The 18,031-nt window shown below is 51.2% G+C and overlaps 1 protein-coding gene across 4 annotated transcripts in view; it reads left to right on the top strand.

Moving 5' to 3' along the window:
• The window catches only part of CPEB1 (cytoplasmic polyadenylation element binding protein 1), a 32,230-nt gene that overhangs the window by 4,390 nt on the left and 9,809 nt on the right, over positions 1-18,031 (top strand). For 3 of the 4 annotated variants that reach the window (XM_077317650.1, XM_077317648.1, XM_077317647.1), the window contains exons 3-6: positions 8,118-8,306; positions 15,722-15,939; positions 16,652-16,898; positions 17,018-17,131. In XM_077317650.1, coding sequence (XP_077173765.1) covers positions 8,118-8,306; positions 15,722-15,939; positions 16,652-16,898; positions 17,018-17,131 — 768 coding nt within the window. Of the gene's footprint in view, positions 1-7,666; positions 7,916-8,117; positions 8,307-15,721; positions 15,940-16,651; positions 16,899-17,017; positions 17,132-18,031 lie in introns of those variants that run through there. The other variant, XM_077317651.1, reaches the window with a different exon arrangement.

Raw genomic sequence — 18,031 nt, 5'->3', positions numbered from 1 at the left:
ATAAGACAGGCACTTACGTCCTCTAAAAATCTGTGCGTGGCATGAAAATTAGTTTTCTGTGGTGCTTAGAGTGTTGGTATGTGAGACCCCAGTTCGAATCCCTGCTCTGTCCTGGAAGCTTGATGGGAGACCATGGGTCAGTCATGCACTCTTAGCCTACTTCCCTCCCAGGGTTGTTGTGAGGTATAAAACAGAGAAAGGAAGAACTTTGTGAGCTGCTTTTCTTCCCTACTGGGAAATGAAGTCAATAACTGCAGATGCTGTGGATTTCCAGAAGTAAAACTGCAGATGTACGTCCAGTATTATATCAGCTGCCGTGCCCTTGGCTAATTGCATAATACTTGTCCCAGATCTTCCTTTCTGGTGGGTACATTGACAGGAGGTAAAGGTTGAAGCCCCTTCCTCTTAAGATTGCAATCTAAAGCAAGGGTGGGCAAACTGTGGCTCTTCAGATGTCCACGGACTACAATTCCCATGAGCCTCTGCCAGCATGGCCAATTGACTCATGGGAATTGTAGTCCGTGGACATCTGGAGAGCCACAGTTTGCCCACCCCTTATCTAAAGCCATCTCTGTTGAGAAAAGATACTCCTGAAATGACATGCTGCCTTCAATCTCATGAGCTAGCTGATTTGGTACATTTTGCTAAGGGCTCATTTCATCATTTCTAAAGAGGCCCAGGGATTTTCCTCCACCTTTCTGGGGAAGCGGGCTAGTTGAAGCGGTGTGGTATCAAGCTGGTGTGTCTAGCATCCAAGAATGTCAATGCCTTCTGACTCCTGTATATTCTAATTACGTGAAATATATATGATATATACGTTGAGTTGAGTATTGCCTGACCTGAATTCTGCTCACCTGTGATGGTAGGACTCTCCATAGGGCCAGATTCTATTCTGGACGGAACAAGAGGAGGGGAATCCGACTTCTGTGCTCTTTCCATAAGCAAAAGTGGAGGGTGGGGGGCAGTGGCTGTACTTTACTGCAATTTGGGGCTCGTAGGTCTGGCCGGGACACATGGGCAGACATCTGGATCCAGGCTGTGGGGCCAAGAAGCCCCCCTCCCCAAAATGTTGCTGATGAAAACACCATGGGACGCAAGATGGAATCCCACACACACACACACATGCACCATGCTCCAGGATAGATTGGGCCTCACATGTGTGGCTACCAAGTTGTGTCAAAGGACCCCTGACCCGTTTTCCTCCTCATGTCGTGTGTAGCGGGGACCTTAGTAGCTGTCCTGAACCAAATAATCAGTGCTAGAATCCCCAAATCTTGGGTGTCTCTAGATTGTGCGTTCAAGCCATGTAGCTGCACCAGTACGATGCTTTTTGTAGAAGGCTGAAGACGGTTCAGCGTTGTGGTTGCGTAGCAATAATGCGGTGTGTTAATCCGTGAAGCAGGCCGATCTTTGTTAACAGACTGCTCAATCTACCCGTGGCGGATGAAGGTGATCTTGAGTGAACTCCTGAAAATAATTCTTAGCAAAGGAGGTGTTTTCCTGTTGGCTTTGGTCCCAAGGCAGGGTCTGACGCTAAGAGGAAAAGAACATTCTGTGAACACACACATGAGTAAGCCCAACCTGGAAGCGTATCATGTAGCTTCCGAAAAAGAAAATTCATGCTTTCTTGGGGAGTGACCGGGCTTGCTAAAAAGAGATTGTAGAAGAAAGGGTCTTGAAAGCATATAGGGCCCAAAGAAAACAAACACCCAGTTCTTGATTTTTGAATTGATATTTATTTATAATTAGATTTCTATACCACCCTCTTGCTATTTCCAGATCATGGTGGTTGAGAGCATTTAATATACATATCATAGGTGCATTAAAGTAATAGAGTTAAAAATTATTCAGTACCCCCATTGAAGAAGAAGAGGAGTTGGTTCTTCTATGCCGCTTTTCCCTTTCCGAAGGAGGCTCAAAGCGGCTTACAGTCACCTTCCCTTTCCTCTCTCCACAACAGACACCCTGTGAGGTGGGTGAGGCTGAGAGAGCCCCGATATCACTGCTTGGTCAGAACAGTTTTATCAGTGCCGTGGCGAGCCCAAGGTCACCCAGCTGGCTGCATGTGGGGGAGCGCAGAATCGATAGAGGAAAGGGAAGGCGAATGGAAGCTGCTTTGAGACTCCTTCCATTAGAGAAAAGTGGCTTATAAAAACCAACTTCTTCTTCTTCTTCTTCTTCCCACCCCTTCCAGCCCCTTAATTGGCCATTTTGGGAGATATGGCCAGATATGATCATATCGCCAGATAAATGTTTTTTAAATATATAGAAAATTAATTAACCCACCCATTTGGGAAACCCTTCCAGGGCAGCCAAGAAGCCCCAGGGGTTCACAAAACCCTGGTTGAGGAAGCCTGGAGTAGACAATGCAGACGCGGACGGGCCACGTGTTCTGATTCAGCAGAAGGGACCTTCATGATGGGAGACGCTATCCGAAGGCCAGGCTTAGAGGAGCAGGCAGCAGATGGGTGCCCTCTAAAAGGCAGAGCACTGCGCCATAATTTATTTATATGTGTATATATTTTTATGGGGAGGATTTCTGGGCTGCACTGGCCCGAAGTCTCTAGGGGAGGACCCTGCAGGCGGATGATGTGATGAGAGTTATATAAAAGGAACAAAGCTGCCTCTGGAGAAAGCACAGCGTGTGCCCAAAAAGGTTAGACAGTTGGTGTCCTGTTTCAGGCAGGCATCTGGGGCAAAAGGTGCAGGCCAAACGCAGTCCAGAATTAAAGCACAGTTATTCAAAAGTCCAAGTGTCGAGACGGAAGGGCAAATCCGAAAAGCACGACCCAGGGCCTCAGTCCAGATGGCCAAGTACTTAGAGAACACGTTGCTTCCATAGCAGCTCACCCTTTTCTGGCTGCTTTTATCGGGGCCTGGGGCAAACTCCTTAACCTGCTGAGTCATTTCGGGCCCTCAGTCCTAATCCTGCAGTGACTCCAATTCACAGGCAGAGGTTGACCGATGCCGTACTGCCAACCGCATAAGACAGGGTCACTCTTGCAACTCCTTGCTGTTGCGGTTAAGAGCGGCCTCTAATCTGTAGAACGGAGTTGGATTCCCTGTTCCTCTACATGCAGCCAGCTGGGTGGCCTTGGGCTAGTCACAGTCCTTTTAGAGCTGCTCTCAAAGCAGTTCTCTCAGTGCTCTCTCCGCCCCCACCTACTTCACAAGGCGTCTGTTGTGTGAAGAGGAAGAAAAAAGTTGATTTCTATATGCTGCTTCTCTACCGGGGGAAGAAGAAAGGAAGGCAATTGCAAGCCACTTTGAGAAGCCTTTGGGTATTGACAAGTGGGGTACAAAAACCAACTTTTTCCCACCTTCTCTGCCATCCCAAGGGCTCTGGTGACCCTGGGGATGAGACAGGCAGCTGCTTCTATTTCAGATTCTGAGCTGCAGGGTTTGGCTTGGGACACTCCCCTTCTGCACCCAGTGGAGTCCCTGCCATTTCTTCCTGCAGCATCTCAGAGTTGGTGGCCAGCTTCTTCCAGCTGACGGTTCTTGGACTGTCTCAGGGCTGGGATTTCTGGGCACAAGGCTTTTGCTGGCTTTATTTTCTCATCCCTATGTCCCCAAGCTGTCCAGCCTGGCTATGAAAGATCTGACTGTTCAAACGTACTTCCTTGAGGCCGGGGATCATGTTCACATGTATGAAAACCACATATATGTATTACAAAGGAGGTTAAAAACACTCTAAGGCCTTAAGAATAGCCTCACGTACAAAAATTGGTTAAAACTGGTAGTAATTGGGGATGCAGGGGTGTAAGCACGGCCCCTGTACTCTTCTCTTGAGCGTAACCATTCTGTAACGACAACGGGTTGGGGACTTAAGGGCTGCCAAAGGCAATCTAAAGCTAAAAAGGAACAATTTTTTACCAGAAACAAACTGATTCGTTTGGGAGGGCAGCCATGTGGATATGAAGCAACAGAGTGAAGTTGGAGGCCAGAAGCACCTTAAAAACTGGCTAATTAAATGTGCACAAACACGAAAGCGTCTACCAGAATTAAACTTAGGACTTAAAGGTGCCCTGGACTCAAGGAGGTGGTGAGCTCCCCCTCACTGGCAGTCTTCAAGCAAAGGTTGGATACACACTTTTCTTGGATGCTTTAGGATGCTTAGGGCTGATCCTGCGTTGAGCAGGGGGGTGGACTAGATGGCCTGTGTGGCCCCTTCCAACTCTAGGATTCTATGATTCTATGACTAGATGGCCTGTATGGCCCCTTCCAACTCTATGATTCTATGACTAGATGGCCTGTGTGGCCCCTACCAACTCTAGGATTCTATGATTCTATGACTAGATAGCCTGTATGGCCCCTTCCAACTCTATGATTCTATGACTAGATGGCCTGTATGGCCCCTTCCAACTCTATGATTCTATGACTAGATGGCCTGTATGGCCCCTTCCAACTCTATGGTTCTATGATTCTAACTTGATAATGGATTTGTGCATCTGTTAGAAGTAAACTCTTTGGTGCCCAGTAGGCAGACCCTACGCTATGCAGTCCATAATCCGGATTTTGCGTCCTAATCCAGATCTTAGGGATTAGTGACTGGATCCCATTTAGGCGCCTCCCGGTTCATCGGTGGCCTGCACTTCACAGAGCCGCTAGAGAGAATTAACACTTATTGTCATGGGCTCTCCTCTGACCTCTGTGCGCAGGAACTGCAAATTGCACTTGTGTGTGCGTGCTTGCATTGGGGTTGGGTCCCAAGAGCCATGGATCTTGGATCCCAAGAGCTATAAATCTTCCCCACGTGTCCCCCACCCTGTTTCCGAGCTTACTCCTGGGGTCAGGGAGCTGCAGTGGGGGGGGGGGGGATGTAGCAAAATCCCTCTGTGCCGTCGTGGGCAGAGATGCCATCTGGCATGTTTGCTTAGAAAGCCAGCCTGCTGGTTGACAGCCAGTCGGGGGGGGGGGGGGGGGGAGGCAGCAGCTGCGACAGACTCCTATTATCTGCCAGATGTTGTGTACGATGAAACAGGTTTGCAGAGGGAGGAGAGATGCTTCCATAAGAATCCTTGCTGCTTCCAGGCAAACATAACACTTGGCAGATCCTTAAGAGAGGGGGCTAAACAGGCTGGGGGGGGGGCTGAGAAATCACATAAAGCAGGCCTTGATAAAGTTTCTTGGTCTTTCTTGGGGCAGCTCGGTATAGTGGTTAAGAGCGGCAGCTTCTAATCTGGCCAGCCGGGTTTGATTTCCCACTCCTCCACATGCAGCCAGCTGGGTAACCTTGGGCTAGCCACAGTCTTGATAGAGCTGTTCTCACAGAGTAGTAGTATCAGGGCTCTCTCAACCCATCTGCCTCATAAGGTGTCTGTTGTGGGGGGAGGAAGGGAAGGCGACTGTAAGCCACTTTGAGACTCTTTCGGGGAGTGAAAAGCAGAGTATAAAAGTTCACTTTGAGACTCTTTCGGGGAGTGAAAAGCAGAGTATAAAAACCCCTCTTCCCTCACTTAGTATCAAATGGCTGCTGAGAATACTGCCATAATTAAATTTCTAGGTACCATGGCAATTGGGATTTGCTTAGCCCTATTAGCCATAAATAATAATTGAAAATGGTAATGTCTTAATTTCACTGATCATCAGCTGCAAAAACTCCAGAGAATTACAGACACACTTTCAGACTCTTAAAGCAGTACGATGACTCCATTTGTTCTTCGAAATGTTGGATGGCCCTACCATTCCACGGACCCATTTTTCAAGCCTGTGGAGTCTTTTTCCGACTTAAGAGGCTTCTCTCCCAAAAGAAGAGCCACATCGGTTGAAGGAAGGCTTGAAACTTCAATTGGAGTTCAAAGTGGGGTATAAGTATATACTTAATAAACAAACTTTGTGGAGTAGTAGGATAGAGGCAGGCCCGTTCTATTGCCCACAAAACGCAAAACCCAGAATTGTGAACTGCGAGATAAATCTTGGAGGAGAGGTGCCTGTGAAAAACTTAGGGGTGTGTGTGGGAGAGATCCCCAATTTGACCGTCACTGGGAAATTGTGTTAATGTCTTATTAGATTTGAGACCAGTCTTTGGGCCAGGGAATTACCAGGTGATCTGCTGTTGCGGAGCTGATAGAAAAGTCTTGCACTCTGTTCGACTTCTGCAGATCGAGCAGATGTCCGGGGCTTCTTGGTTCCAAGAGCCCTGCCGATTTTGCCGAATTTCCCTTTCCCGAATTGGAGCCAGCCGCTTCGAGGCCTGCCTTCCTAGTACTAGAAATCTTACTCTCTGGCTTCGAGCCTTCCTCGGGTGTAGCCCACACATTCGAGCATATCTTAGCAACAGTAAGGCTAGGAGATTGTTCCTTCCTCTCCCTCTTGTTTTGAGAAGCGGAGATTTGGGAAGCCGCATTCTATGATGGGGGGGGGGGGGCTGGGCTTGTGGTGTAAAGTAACGCTTGACAGGCTGATAAGAGCTTAGCGGACAGATCTGGGCGCCTGTCTCTGCACAGCGTTTTCGGTTGCACCGCACTGCTGGATGTCTCCAGCTAGCAGCTGAGAAGGCCAGATGGTCCTCTGCTGAGTCCGCCCTCTCGAGGGGCACACCCCGTGGCATCCCAGACCCTACAGCTTGGTAAGGAGAGGAACTGGGGTGGTATAGGAGGAGGAGGAGGGCTACGGGGTTGACAGCTGCAGGCATGTGTGCCTTGACCTACACCGGAGTATAATATCACTTCCGGCTAGGCCCTTAGTGAGCGACGCACCCAGCCACCCCTCCGTTGGCTTCCATGAACTTAAGGCAAATTGCTAACCTCTGTTTGTCCCTTTTTGTCGGCTGGCCCAGGCGTTAAAGGGCCATTGAGTGGCTTCCAACTGAATCAGGTCTCCAAAAACACCCTGTCATTAAGAGGTCTTGCAAACTGAAGGCTTCTTTAGTGGAGACAATCCAGCTCTTCTGGGGTCTTCCTCTTTTCTTGCGGCCTTGCACGGTTCCCAATCTATTCCCAGGTACTCTGGTCTTCTCAGAACGTGGCCCATAACCTCAATCGAGTAATTTGAGCTTCTAGGGAGAGTTCTGGCTTGACTGCTTCGAGAACACCCTGATTGGCCCTTTTTAGCAGTCCACGGGGTGCCTTGAACTCTCCTCCGGCCCTAGTAGAGTCAGGAAGGCAAAACTGAATGATAATGTGAACCCCAAACTTTTTTTTCACAAATACTCAGAAAGAAAGAAGGCGAGGTCTTGTTTCCCTCTAATTCTGAGAGTTGCCTTCCCTTTACAAATATCCACCAGCTCCATTTCTGTAGGCCCGGAATACCGATGCTTCATTCCTATGCGTGCAAGATTTCGGGGGGGTGGGCACCGTCTCGTTCTGCCCACACCCACGGCTGACTTCCTTGGCGCTTTTTCCCCCTCCCACCCCACGGTTTGCCCTGAGTTCAAGACCCTCCATTGCTTTTGAAGGTTGTCCCCACTGCTCAGCGGTAAACAATGCAGGATCTGTGCAGGGGGCACCGTGGCCAAGTTCCGCTTTTTGGGGTTTTTTTAAAGCAAACAGATTATGCCAGCAGAATTGCTTCGCATTGAGCTGATTCCAGGGCTTGCGCCAGCAGCTGGAACCGTTCCAGGGCTAAAGGGCGTTTTTTTTTTCCGGGAGGGGGGGAATTGTGGGTGGAGAGAGCGGGTGGGCAGGGCCAGGAGGGCTGGGTGGCTCTGAGCCCACAGTGTGATTTCTCTCTCTTGCTCGCTGGCTGGCTGGCTGTTGCTGCCGTAGCTCTTGCCGGGGGAATGGCAGTCTCCGGCCACCTCCCTGGGCCGCTGCTCGAGAAGCTATAGCTCCCCGTTTAACTCTGCACGCACTCCCTGCCCGGGGCCGCACCGCGTCCCTCCCGCATGCTGCCTTAGCTCCCACGGGCAGCCTTGCCCTGTCATCGAAGATGTGGCTGCATCACACAGCTGCGTGACGTCTCTGGCACCACGGTAAGCATCAGCAGCCTGGTCACATGCCGGCCGGGGCGGAAGGTGGGTCTGCCGGGGAGCCCCTCTGCCTCCCCCCTCCTTCGGGGCGGGATAGCGGGCTGCAGGAGCCGCAAGCGTCCTCTCTGGGAAACTCCTAAACTCCTGCGCTTCTGTCTCTGCCTCCCCCCCCACCCCTCCCCTCCCCTCTTCCTGTCTCGAGCAGACTTCCAGTTCTCGGAGGGAGCGGCCGCCAGCAGGATGCTTTTCCCACCTTCCGTGCAGGAGTCTCCGAGCAGCCTCTCCGACACCAACGACCTGTGCCTTGGACTGCAGTCTCTCAGCTTGCCAGGGTGGGACCGGCCGTGGAGCAGCCAGGAGTCGGATGCTGCAGCCCAGCCCAGCAAGCAATCTGGTGAGCGGGCCTGCTGACGCACGGCAACAGTTGCTGGATGCCTCCTCTCTCTCTGTCTCTCTCTGTCTCTGTCTCTCTCTCTCTCTCTCAGTCTCTCTCTCTGTCTCTGTCTCTCTCTCTCTCTGTCTCTCTCTCTCTCTCTCTCTCTCTCTCTCTCTCTCTCTCTCTCTCTCTCCCCCCTCCAAGCTTTGCAGTGAGCCAGGTGCCTTGGGCTGTGGACAGATTGTTCTCCATCTCCACGGTTTCCTCACACAGCGCTCCCGCAGCAGGTTGGGAAGCCAGGCAGAACCCGGGAAGGGGGGAGGGCCTGGGAACGCCACAAACAGGGACACAAGTTTCTAATAACGCCATCCTGTGGCCGTCAGGACTGATATTCTTGGCGAAAGGGGCGGAGGCGTGCAAGGAGCATAGTTCCCGTCTTGGTTTGCCCATAGCCTCACAGGGGTCTGAGGTCAGGGGCCTCCAAACCGAAGCTCGTCTTCCTTGTGCTGTGCGCGGGGTGCGGAGAATCAGGTTCTTGCCATTGCAGGGACGTGTAGAAAGATGGGTCGGGTGGAAATCCGGCTCCTATGCTGGTCTCTGAGGGATGCTGTTAGAATCACAGGCCTTGAATTGCAACTGGGCCAGGAGATTCTGTGTCTCGGTAGCCCCCAGGGGTAGCGTTTCCCTTCCAGTCACGATCTTTCCGGTTGCTTTATTTAATTCTGGGTGGGGTGGTGCTCCTCTCTTCACCTCCCTCCGATCCAGGCTGTGTAGGGGCAGCGTGGAATCGCCTCTCCCTTCCGTTCAGCGGCCCTGCCCCATCGCTGAAGCGCTGCGCATTAGAAAAGTGCAGAGAGGCAAAACTTTGAGAGGCCCTGCTAGGCTGAAAAACTCGGTGCTCTCCAGAGCCTGGGCAGCTCATGATTTTGCGAGAGAGAGATGAAATCCTTGCTCCTGGGGTTGTGGAAGCAAGAGAATCACCAGTGCAGAGAGAGATAGAAGCGGGACGGTGCTTGGGTGGAGTTCTTTTGGGGAGCAGCTTGGCAGTTGCAAATATTTCAAGGCACTGGCGTTCGTAGTGCAGCAGGCCTTTGTGTCTCTGTGCAGATGAAGAGCAATAAACAAACGGGCATTGCGTGGCAGAAGGCTGCTTCGGTGGGCAGAAGTCCTCTGCAGCAGGGCCTATTCAGTTGCTAGATCCAGTGATTCCCTGCGGGAAAACTGGATTTTCTTTCCCTTCCTTTCCTCTGGCTGCCGCCAGACACTTGACTGTAACCCAGCAGCCCCCCAGAGAGACTAACATGGGCCTGTTAGAGCTGCCAGCACCACCGGATTAAAAAGGCCTCGTTGATGCACCCTAGATTGTGTTTTTAGGCCTCGGCCTCTAGCCCGAGGCTTGGAACGGAGCTGCTTGTCTTGCAAAGGATTGTGTTTTAATGTGGGGCAGCGCTGGCATCTGGCTCTGCTGCTGCCAGCTTGGCCTCTGTCTTGTGGCAGAGCTTGTGAACCAGAGGCCGTAGCTGGCTGGCTGATGGGGAGGCTCAAGTGGTCCACTGTGTCCCCCCCCCAAGACTCCACTAGAAATTGTGTAATACAAACCAAGGAAGGATCCCGTTAGCGTTACTCCTTCCCCTTCCTTCCTGACAGATTTCTCGATAGAAGGCATGTACTGCAGAAGACCTTTGCCTTGGACATTGAGGCAATAAAGTCCAGTAGTGGCGAAACTGTGGCTCTCCAGATGTCCACGGACTACAATTCCCATGAGCCCCTGCCAGCTTGCTCTCCGTGGACATCTGGAGAGCCACAATTTGGTCACTCCTGACTCAATCCGTTTTTCAAACCATCCTTTCCTTTTGAGTTGAGACACCCCCCCCCCTCCCCAGCAGCAGCAGGCTAAACATCCCTTCAGCTCTGCCGTGCTCATAAGAGTAACAGTGAAACTGTACTTATTAAGTGCTCTGCCCCCGGCAGCATACAAAACAATGAAAACAAAACCTTAATACATTCCATTTAAAACCCGCCATTCATAGCCCGGCATAAAATATAGGCCGTAGAAAGCATACTGCCCAGTTTACAATATCACTTTGCAGATTAAAAATACTGAGGTCGAAGTCCAGGAGCATCTTAGAGACCAAGGTTTCCAGGGCATAAGTTGTCGAAAGCTTTGACTCTTGCCTGTAACATCTTGTTAGAATCATAGAATCATAGAGTTGGAAGGGGCCATACAGGCCATCTAGTCATAGAATCATAGAGTTGGAAGGGGCCACACAGGCCATCTAGTCCACCCCCTGCTCAGGGCAGGATCAGCCTCAAGCATCCAGGAGAATCATAGAATCATAGAGTTGGAAGGGGCCTTACAGGCCATCTAGTCCAACCCCCCCTGCTCAACGCAGGATCAGCCCAGAGCATCCTAAAGCACGCTAAAGCATTCCTCTCCGAGATGCCACAGGACTCGAATCTATTTGTTGCGCTGCAGGCTGGCGTAGCTCCCCTCTCAGACTGGAATAGCATTTAAAGGATCTGTGCATGTACAGAACTTCCTCTGCATGCTGAGCCTTTGCATGTGAAGCCCTGCAAAATATAGGAGGGATGGTGGCCAAGCTAGAGAACTAAAGCCACTACCAAGTCAAAACCCTGGCCGGGAAGGCCCAGGCTAGCTCAGTCTGGGAAGCTAAGCAGGGTTGGGCCTGCTTAGTAGTTGGATGGGAGGCCACCAAGGAAGTCCAGAGTCTTGGTTAGCATAGTCCACCCCACCGCTTAGTTATTTATCTGTCAATGGGATGCAGGGTCTCTGACGTGGAGTTGGGACAGGGTAGGCCCAAAACAGGGTCCTTTTTGTGGCTTGTTACCCTGTGTAAATAGGGCAGAAGGAAAGGGGAGGATATGGGGGACGGAAGAAGAGCTCCAGGGGAGCTGTGGTAGAACTGCTTAGCTCCTCTGCACCAGTCAAACTCGGCATGTGTAGGATGGTGTCTCGTGGTCTGAGATGGCTCTGAATCATCTTGTGTGAAGACAAAAAAAATAGCGCACAACAAAGGGTATTAGATTAATGGAGGATAATTCATCCGTGGCTTGGTGACTGAGGGGAACCTCCACGTTCAGAGGCATTAAGCACCTGAAACCCAGAGCTAGGAGGTAGCATCAGGGGAAGGCCTCAGCATCTATGCCCTCTAGAGGAACTGGTTGGCCCTTGTGTGATACAGGATGCTGGACTAGATGGACCACTGGCCTGATCCAGCAGGGATCTCCTGATGTCCTTAGGAAGGCCTCGGCCTCTCTGCCCTGTTGTTGGCCCTCCAGAGGAACTGGTTGACCACTGTAAGAGACAGGAGGCTGGACTAGATGGACCTTCACTGGTCTGATCCAACAGGGCTCCTCTGATGTTCTCATGAGGGGAGGTCTTGGCCTCTGCCCTGTTGCTGGCCCTCCAGAGGAACTGGTTGACCGCTGTTTTAAGACAGGATGCTGGACTAGATGGACCCCTGGTCTGACCCAGCATGGCCCTTTTTACGCCTCACATTAACTTTCAGCTCTGCGTGGAAGTCCAGAATTGCACTTGGCTGATTTATCTCACTTTTGTCTTGAGCAAAGATTTATTAAAACAAGCTGTGCCGTAAGAGGTAAACACAGGTTCGCTGCTTTTTATTTCCCCCTCTCCAACCTCCCCTCCGTGAGTGTGCTTCCTTCTCTTGAGAGGTGTGCAATGGCTTTGCAGAAATTTGGAACGGGAGTGCCAGAGAGGAGCTGGTTGCTTTGGGTATATATTCAGCTTGACGTTGCAGGAGCTGCTTCCTGGGGGCTGGGGAAGGAGGAGACTTAACAAGGAAAGCCAGGGGAGGGGCACCAAAGGGAACGTTGTAGACATATTTCTGCATCCAATTCGTTGGGGGGGGGGGGGCGGGATATTGCCTCGAGGACGCCGTTCTCCTAAGCAGAGACAAGAAGATGCTGTAGGGAAGAGCCTGTTTCCCAGTCAACAGCTCCTTTTTCTTCCCTGGGCCTTGGTGCAGCAGCTGGCATCTCTGGGCACCAGGACTGCAGTGATGCCCGGGGTTGTCTCCAGACTCTAGCCTAGCCTGTGGGCTGGGCGGGACGAGCTGTGCCAAGGACGGAGGCTGCACCGTTGGTTCCCAGCAGTTTGGAAGCTGCTATAATGACTCAGCGGTACGAATCCACCGGGAGCTGGCTGGAAGTGCAAAAAGAAGAGGGGGGGAAAAAAACGCAATCATGCTAAAAATACTATTGCTGATCAGCACTCTGGGCCTACCAGTGTTTGAGCGCTTGACAGGCTTGGGGCTTCGCTAGACCGGCTGGCTTCTGCACGGGTTTAACGGGGAGCAGCCTGGTAGTCCGTTAATTTTGCTTAATATGCTGTTTACAGGGTGGCTGCTTGCATTAAGTGTGGCCCTGGGTAGGGTGGGGTCCGCATACTCTGAAAGGGGGGCAGCGCTCAAGACCCACGCGGACTTCTAACCTGGCAGGCCGGGTTTGATTCCGCGCTCCCCCCACATGCAGCCAGCTGGGTGACCTTGGGCTCCCCATGGCACTGATAAAGCTCTTCTGAGTGAGCAGTGATATCAGGGCTCTCTCAGCCTCACCCACCTCACAGGGTGTCTGTTGTGGGGAGAGGAAAGGGAAGGCGATTGGAAGCCACTTCGAGACTCCTTCGGGTAGGGAAAAGGGCCATATAAGAACCAACTCTTCTTTTTCTTTATTTATTGTACGGCGTATGTCATGTAGCTGGGAGATTGAGGATCGTCTAGCAGCCAAGCAAGGGACATTTGGAGGGGTCTTGCCATGGCTTACCTCTGTGTCATGACCCCGGTGTTCCGTGGAGGAACTATCTCCCAGATCCTCTGAGGTCTCCCATCACTATGAAACTCCTGCAGCTGGTCATTTTAATTCCCTTGTTCCCTTGCTTCGTTGTGATTTTTTGCTTCTTTGCGGGGAGGGGGCGGGGGCGAGTGTTTTATTTTAAAAGGGAGGGTTTCCACTCTGATATCCTCCTTTTCCCTATTTTTCTCTGGAGGGGGGGGCCTCTGGTATGCCTTCGAATGTGTCCCTTGAGAGAAGGAAGCACCCTTTTTGTTTTGATCTGGAGTGGGAGGAAGGAGTCCTGCCCTTTCCCCATAGAGGGTCTAAACTACGTTGGATGAAATAGCTGAGTCACAAATGGCTGTGTCTGGCCCTGAGCCAGCGTTTTGGGAGTGGCTCTTCTCAGGCCGAGCAGCGGAATCGTCTCCGGTAGCAGAGAAACCCTGGCTGCGTTCTCCTTCTGGGAGATTGCGCTCCGGTTTAGGAAACACATGCAGCAAAGACCACTTGCATCCCTCAGGTCTGTGCAAGGCCGCGGCTGTTCGTTCCTTCTTTTTAAGCCCGCTCTGCAGACGTTGCTGAGGAAAATCAACTCTGTGTCTCCTCTGGGGCCTTTTTGCAGGATCCCAGGTACGCCAGCCTGAAACGGGTGACTTGCCTTGCGCGTGCAAATTTCCCAGGCCTGTGATGCGAAAACATTGTACGATGTTGTGTTTTGCGCGGTAAGCAGTCAGCATCCGTGCCCTTTCAGAAGGTAGCTCCTTTATCGGCCTCTCTGAACCAGCCAGATTCGTCAGCTGTTCCGTTGCTACTAGTTCAAAACAGCGTGCCTCTTGAGACAGCTTTTTGGCTTCCACGTAGCTAATATTCTCAGCCGGGACTGTGGACACAGAACAGTGGCAGTAACGGGAGGGACAAACCTTCTTAAGTTTCGGACTGTCCGGTCTCTGCAATTAAACCGTGATTTAACCGCAATTAAACTGTGCCAACATCTTAGCTTAGTGTAGCCCATGTAGTGGCTATCATCTTCTGAAGCCGTTCTTTCTGCACCATGAAGCATGGGGCATCCATAGGGAGTGACAGAGGGCTAGGAAAGGCCATGAGATGTGTAAATATTCTTTATGTTATTTTAAATGTGAAAAAATATGTCAAGAGTTATGGATTCCTATTGGGGTTAATTTTAGGGTGAGCTTAGATGTGGCATGGGATGAGGAGTGGTTACACATGGAGGGAGCGTTAGAGTTAGGGAAGAGTTACAGACATGGTTAGGAAAGGCCATGAGATGTATAAAAGTGGCATATAAGAACCAACTCTTCTTCTTCTGTTCTGTTTTCCTAGCAAAGCTACAATAAGCTCTTGCAGTTCTGTGTACTGTAAGACTGGGTTTTTAACTTTTAATGTAATACTTGTGCGAGTTTAACTGTAATTGTACAAACTCAGTCATGTTGTTGAATTGCGTATTGCAGTTTCCCGTGCAAAAACCTTTTTTAGGTGAAGCACATTGGTAGTTTGACAACTGGGTAATATATATTTTTTAACGTGTTTTGCACCTTTGGCCTTGGTTCCTCCCTTCTTACTGACTGGTGTGGCTCTTTATTTCCTTGTCGTGTCCTTCCTGCTGTCGGGCTTCTCTGACAAGGTATCCAGTGGGAGGAAGATAAGGGAATTCAAGCATCTCCAGTAAGATTGGATTCCTTTATTCCAAAAGCGGCTTTGGGCTGGTAAGAGTGGAAAGCTGAGCTTTAACACCCTACTCAAGATGCAGAGTTGATTCTAAACTTGGACGTTGCACAGTAACAGTTTCCCCCGAGGAGCACCAGAACAAGAATCACGGCCCCCAGCGTGATCCGTTTAATTCTCCCTGGAGTCCGCTGTTGTATTTGCCGTACCTGTCTTAGGAGGCCCCAGAAGTCAACAGCCAACTGGGTTTTTTTTAATTCTCTAGATTTCGGTGCTAAGGAAACCTAAATTGGCCATTGAATCTCTTGGCCTGTAATCGTGACTAGATTATGAAATTGCTGTATTAGTGGGCTGTTTGTGTGCTGATAGCAGCAAACCAGAGTTGATGTGCTGTCCTCACCCAGTAGAGCATTCAGTGGGTTTCGTTGAGGGGAGACGGCGTGGGGCCGGGGTTAAGAGCCCCGGCTTCTGATCCGGAGAGCTGGATATGCTTCCCTGCTCCTCCACATGCAGCCAGCTGGGCTAGTCACAGTCCTGTCACAGCTGTTCTCAGTCTCTCTCAGCCCCACCTCCCTTACAGGGTGTCTGTTGTGGGGAGAGGGAAGGAAGGCAGTTATAAGCCACTTACCCACATAAATAAAGCCATACATAAATGGGATAAATAAATAAGTTTGAATGCCAGCATGTTGGTGTAGGATCCACCTGCACGGGAGTAATTCATCACGGCTAGCTAAAGTTTGTGGCTGGCAAGCTAAAGATACAGTAGTCTTCTTTTCAGGCTAGCTGAGTGGGATACCGCGTATAATCTGCATTCCAGGCATGCGCAGGTCTGTCCCTGAGCCGGTCGGAAGGCACCGGTGCATTGTCTGGGGAAAGGCAGCCGTGGGTCGAGGCGTGAGATGCAAATAAATAATCGCTTTTGTCTTTGTTCTTTGCAGTCCTTAACATGCTTAGCAATCCTCTGGGGAAGCCCCCTTTGGGTTTCTTGCCCCTCGACCACATCAGCTCGGAGTTGACGGACAGTCTTCCAACACCGACCCTGCGGAACGCCCGTCTGGACAGCAGCCGTTCGCTCCTGTATTCACGCTCCAGTAGCCCGTCCGATTCCGACACCAGTGGATTCAGCTCGGGTTCTGACCACCTTTCGGAGTTGATTGTGAGTGTGCGGGGGAGGAAAACGGCTCGGGTCTGCAGTCCTGAGCTTTCCCTTTGGTTTTATTCGTAAGGAGGGCTTGTAAACACAAACTGGCCCAGTGAGGGCTGTTAGATGCACAGATTGCACGCTAAATCAGATGAAGGGGAAGCCTTGAAGGAGCTAGAATCCTTAGGGTCAAGAGGTCTCGCTGGAGACCAGCATCAAATGAATCCATTACATTTTTACTATTATTTTATTTATTATATTTTTATACCGCCCTCCCTGGAGGTTCAGGGCGGTTTACGTGGAACGTGAAACAATACATGAAACAGACGGACTATTATAATAGACGGACTATCCAATTTGGGGGGATAAACGAAAGAGTTTGGTCCTTTTTCTGATCTGAGTCTGATCTCTAACGATCCTGCTTTTAAAAGCTTCTCTGGAGTCATGAAAGCTAAAAGAGTGACATAAAAATGAGAACAGTGATCCCGCCCCAAAAAATGCTAGCTGGAGGTTTGTACACCCTTGTTTTAATCACTGGTTTGGAAGGTCTGCTGAGTGATCTGGTAATCCCCATTTATGCCGAAACGGGCTTCCCTAACTGCCTGGTGCTTGGGTGTCTCCCCGGGTGTCTGCTGCAAGGAGAAGAGGGTAGGCGATCGTCAACCGCTTTGTGACTCCTTCAGGTAGGAAAAAGAAGGGTATTCAAACCCAGCTCTTCTTCTTCCAGTCCAGCCTGCATATCTCCCCCCCTCTGCCGTTCCTGCCGATCAGCGGCATGACCCGGGATTCCCTCAATGGATCAGGATCACACCTCAACCAGGAGCAAGCTGCTTTGCCGGCCGCCACTTCCAGCCCGGCCGGCGTGGCCAAGCAGTGGCCAAGGGCGTCGATGTGGCCTTCTTGGAGCTTGCCCGACTCTCCAGAAGACCCCTTCAGCATTGAAAGGGAAGCTCAGCTCCACAGGCAAGCAGCAGGTGAGTCCAAGGGGGGGCCTCGCTGGGTGGGGAAGCAGACCTCCTGGCGGGAACTTTGGGGGAATGAGCTGTCCCAAGCTCCTGAACGAAGCTTCTCTTCCTGTGGCATCTTTCTTTAGCCGTGAACGAAGCGACTTGCACATGGAGTGGGCAGCTCCCGCCCCGAAATTACAGCAACCCCATCTATTCGTGTAAGGTGTTTCTAGGCGGTGTTCCCTGGGATATCACAGAAGGTGAGTAAACTCTTGAGGCCTCGCTGGTTTCTGCATTCGTCGCTGCCTTATGCTGAATGGCCCATCGAGGTCTGTATTGACTGTCCTCAGACTGGCTGCGGCGCTCCAGGGTATGGGGGATTGAACCAGGGACCTTCTGCATGCCAGGCAGATGTTATACTACTGAGCCAGAGTCCGAGACCAAGGTCTTTCCTAGCACATATTGCTTGGTCCTTTTAACTGGAGATGTGGGGGATTGAACCAGGGTCCTTCTGCATGCCAAGCAAATGTTCTACCACTGAGCCAAGGTCTCAGGTTAAGGCCTTTCCCTTATTGCCTGGTCCTTTTAACTGGAGATGTGGGGGATTGAACCAGGGACCTTGTGCATGCCAAGCAGAGGCTCTTCCACTGAGCCAGGGTCTCGGGTTAAGATCTTTCTCATGACTTATTGTCTGATCCTTTTAACTGGGGATAGAACCGGGGACCTTCTGCATGCCAGGCATATGTCCTACCGCTCAGCCATGGCTCCACCCTCAGAGGCGTAATGGCTCTTTATTTTTTTTAATCCATTTAATCGCCGTTGTGCGTCTTGTGAAATGCTGCAGCAACAGCTGTTTTAAATGGCGCGGCTCCGGTGAGCTCCCGCCTCACTGGCCGTCTTCAAGCAGCAGCTGGACAGAGACTTCTCCTGGGTGCTCGAGGCTGATCCTGCACTGAGCCGGGAGTTGGACTAGAAGGGCCTGTCTGGCCCCTTCCGCCTCTATGATCCTGCTGGGCCCAGGCAATCGGCAAGCCTAGTGAAGACGCTCTCTGGCTTCAGGATGTAGAGCAGGGCTTGCTCGAAGCGTCAACCTCCCAGTCTGTGCGCTGAAGTGGGGGGCGATTCTCCATTGCCCCTGACCACGGCTCTTGTTCTCTCTC

The sequence above is a fragment of the Paroedura picta genome, chromosome 18 (genome assembly GCF_049243985.1).
Source record: "Paroedura picta isolate Pp20150507F chromosome 18, Ppicta_v3.0, whole genome shotgun sequence".
NCBI lineage: Eukaryota > Metazoa > Chordata > Lepidosauria > Squamata > Gekkonidae > Paroedura > Paroedura picta.
Note: the sequence above shows the minus strand (reverse complement) of the source record. Positions and strands in the feature narration are given on the sequence as shown.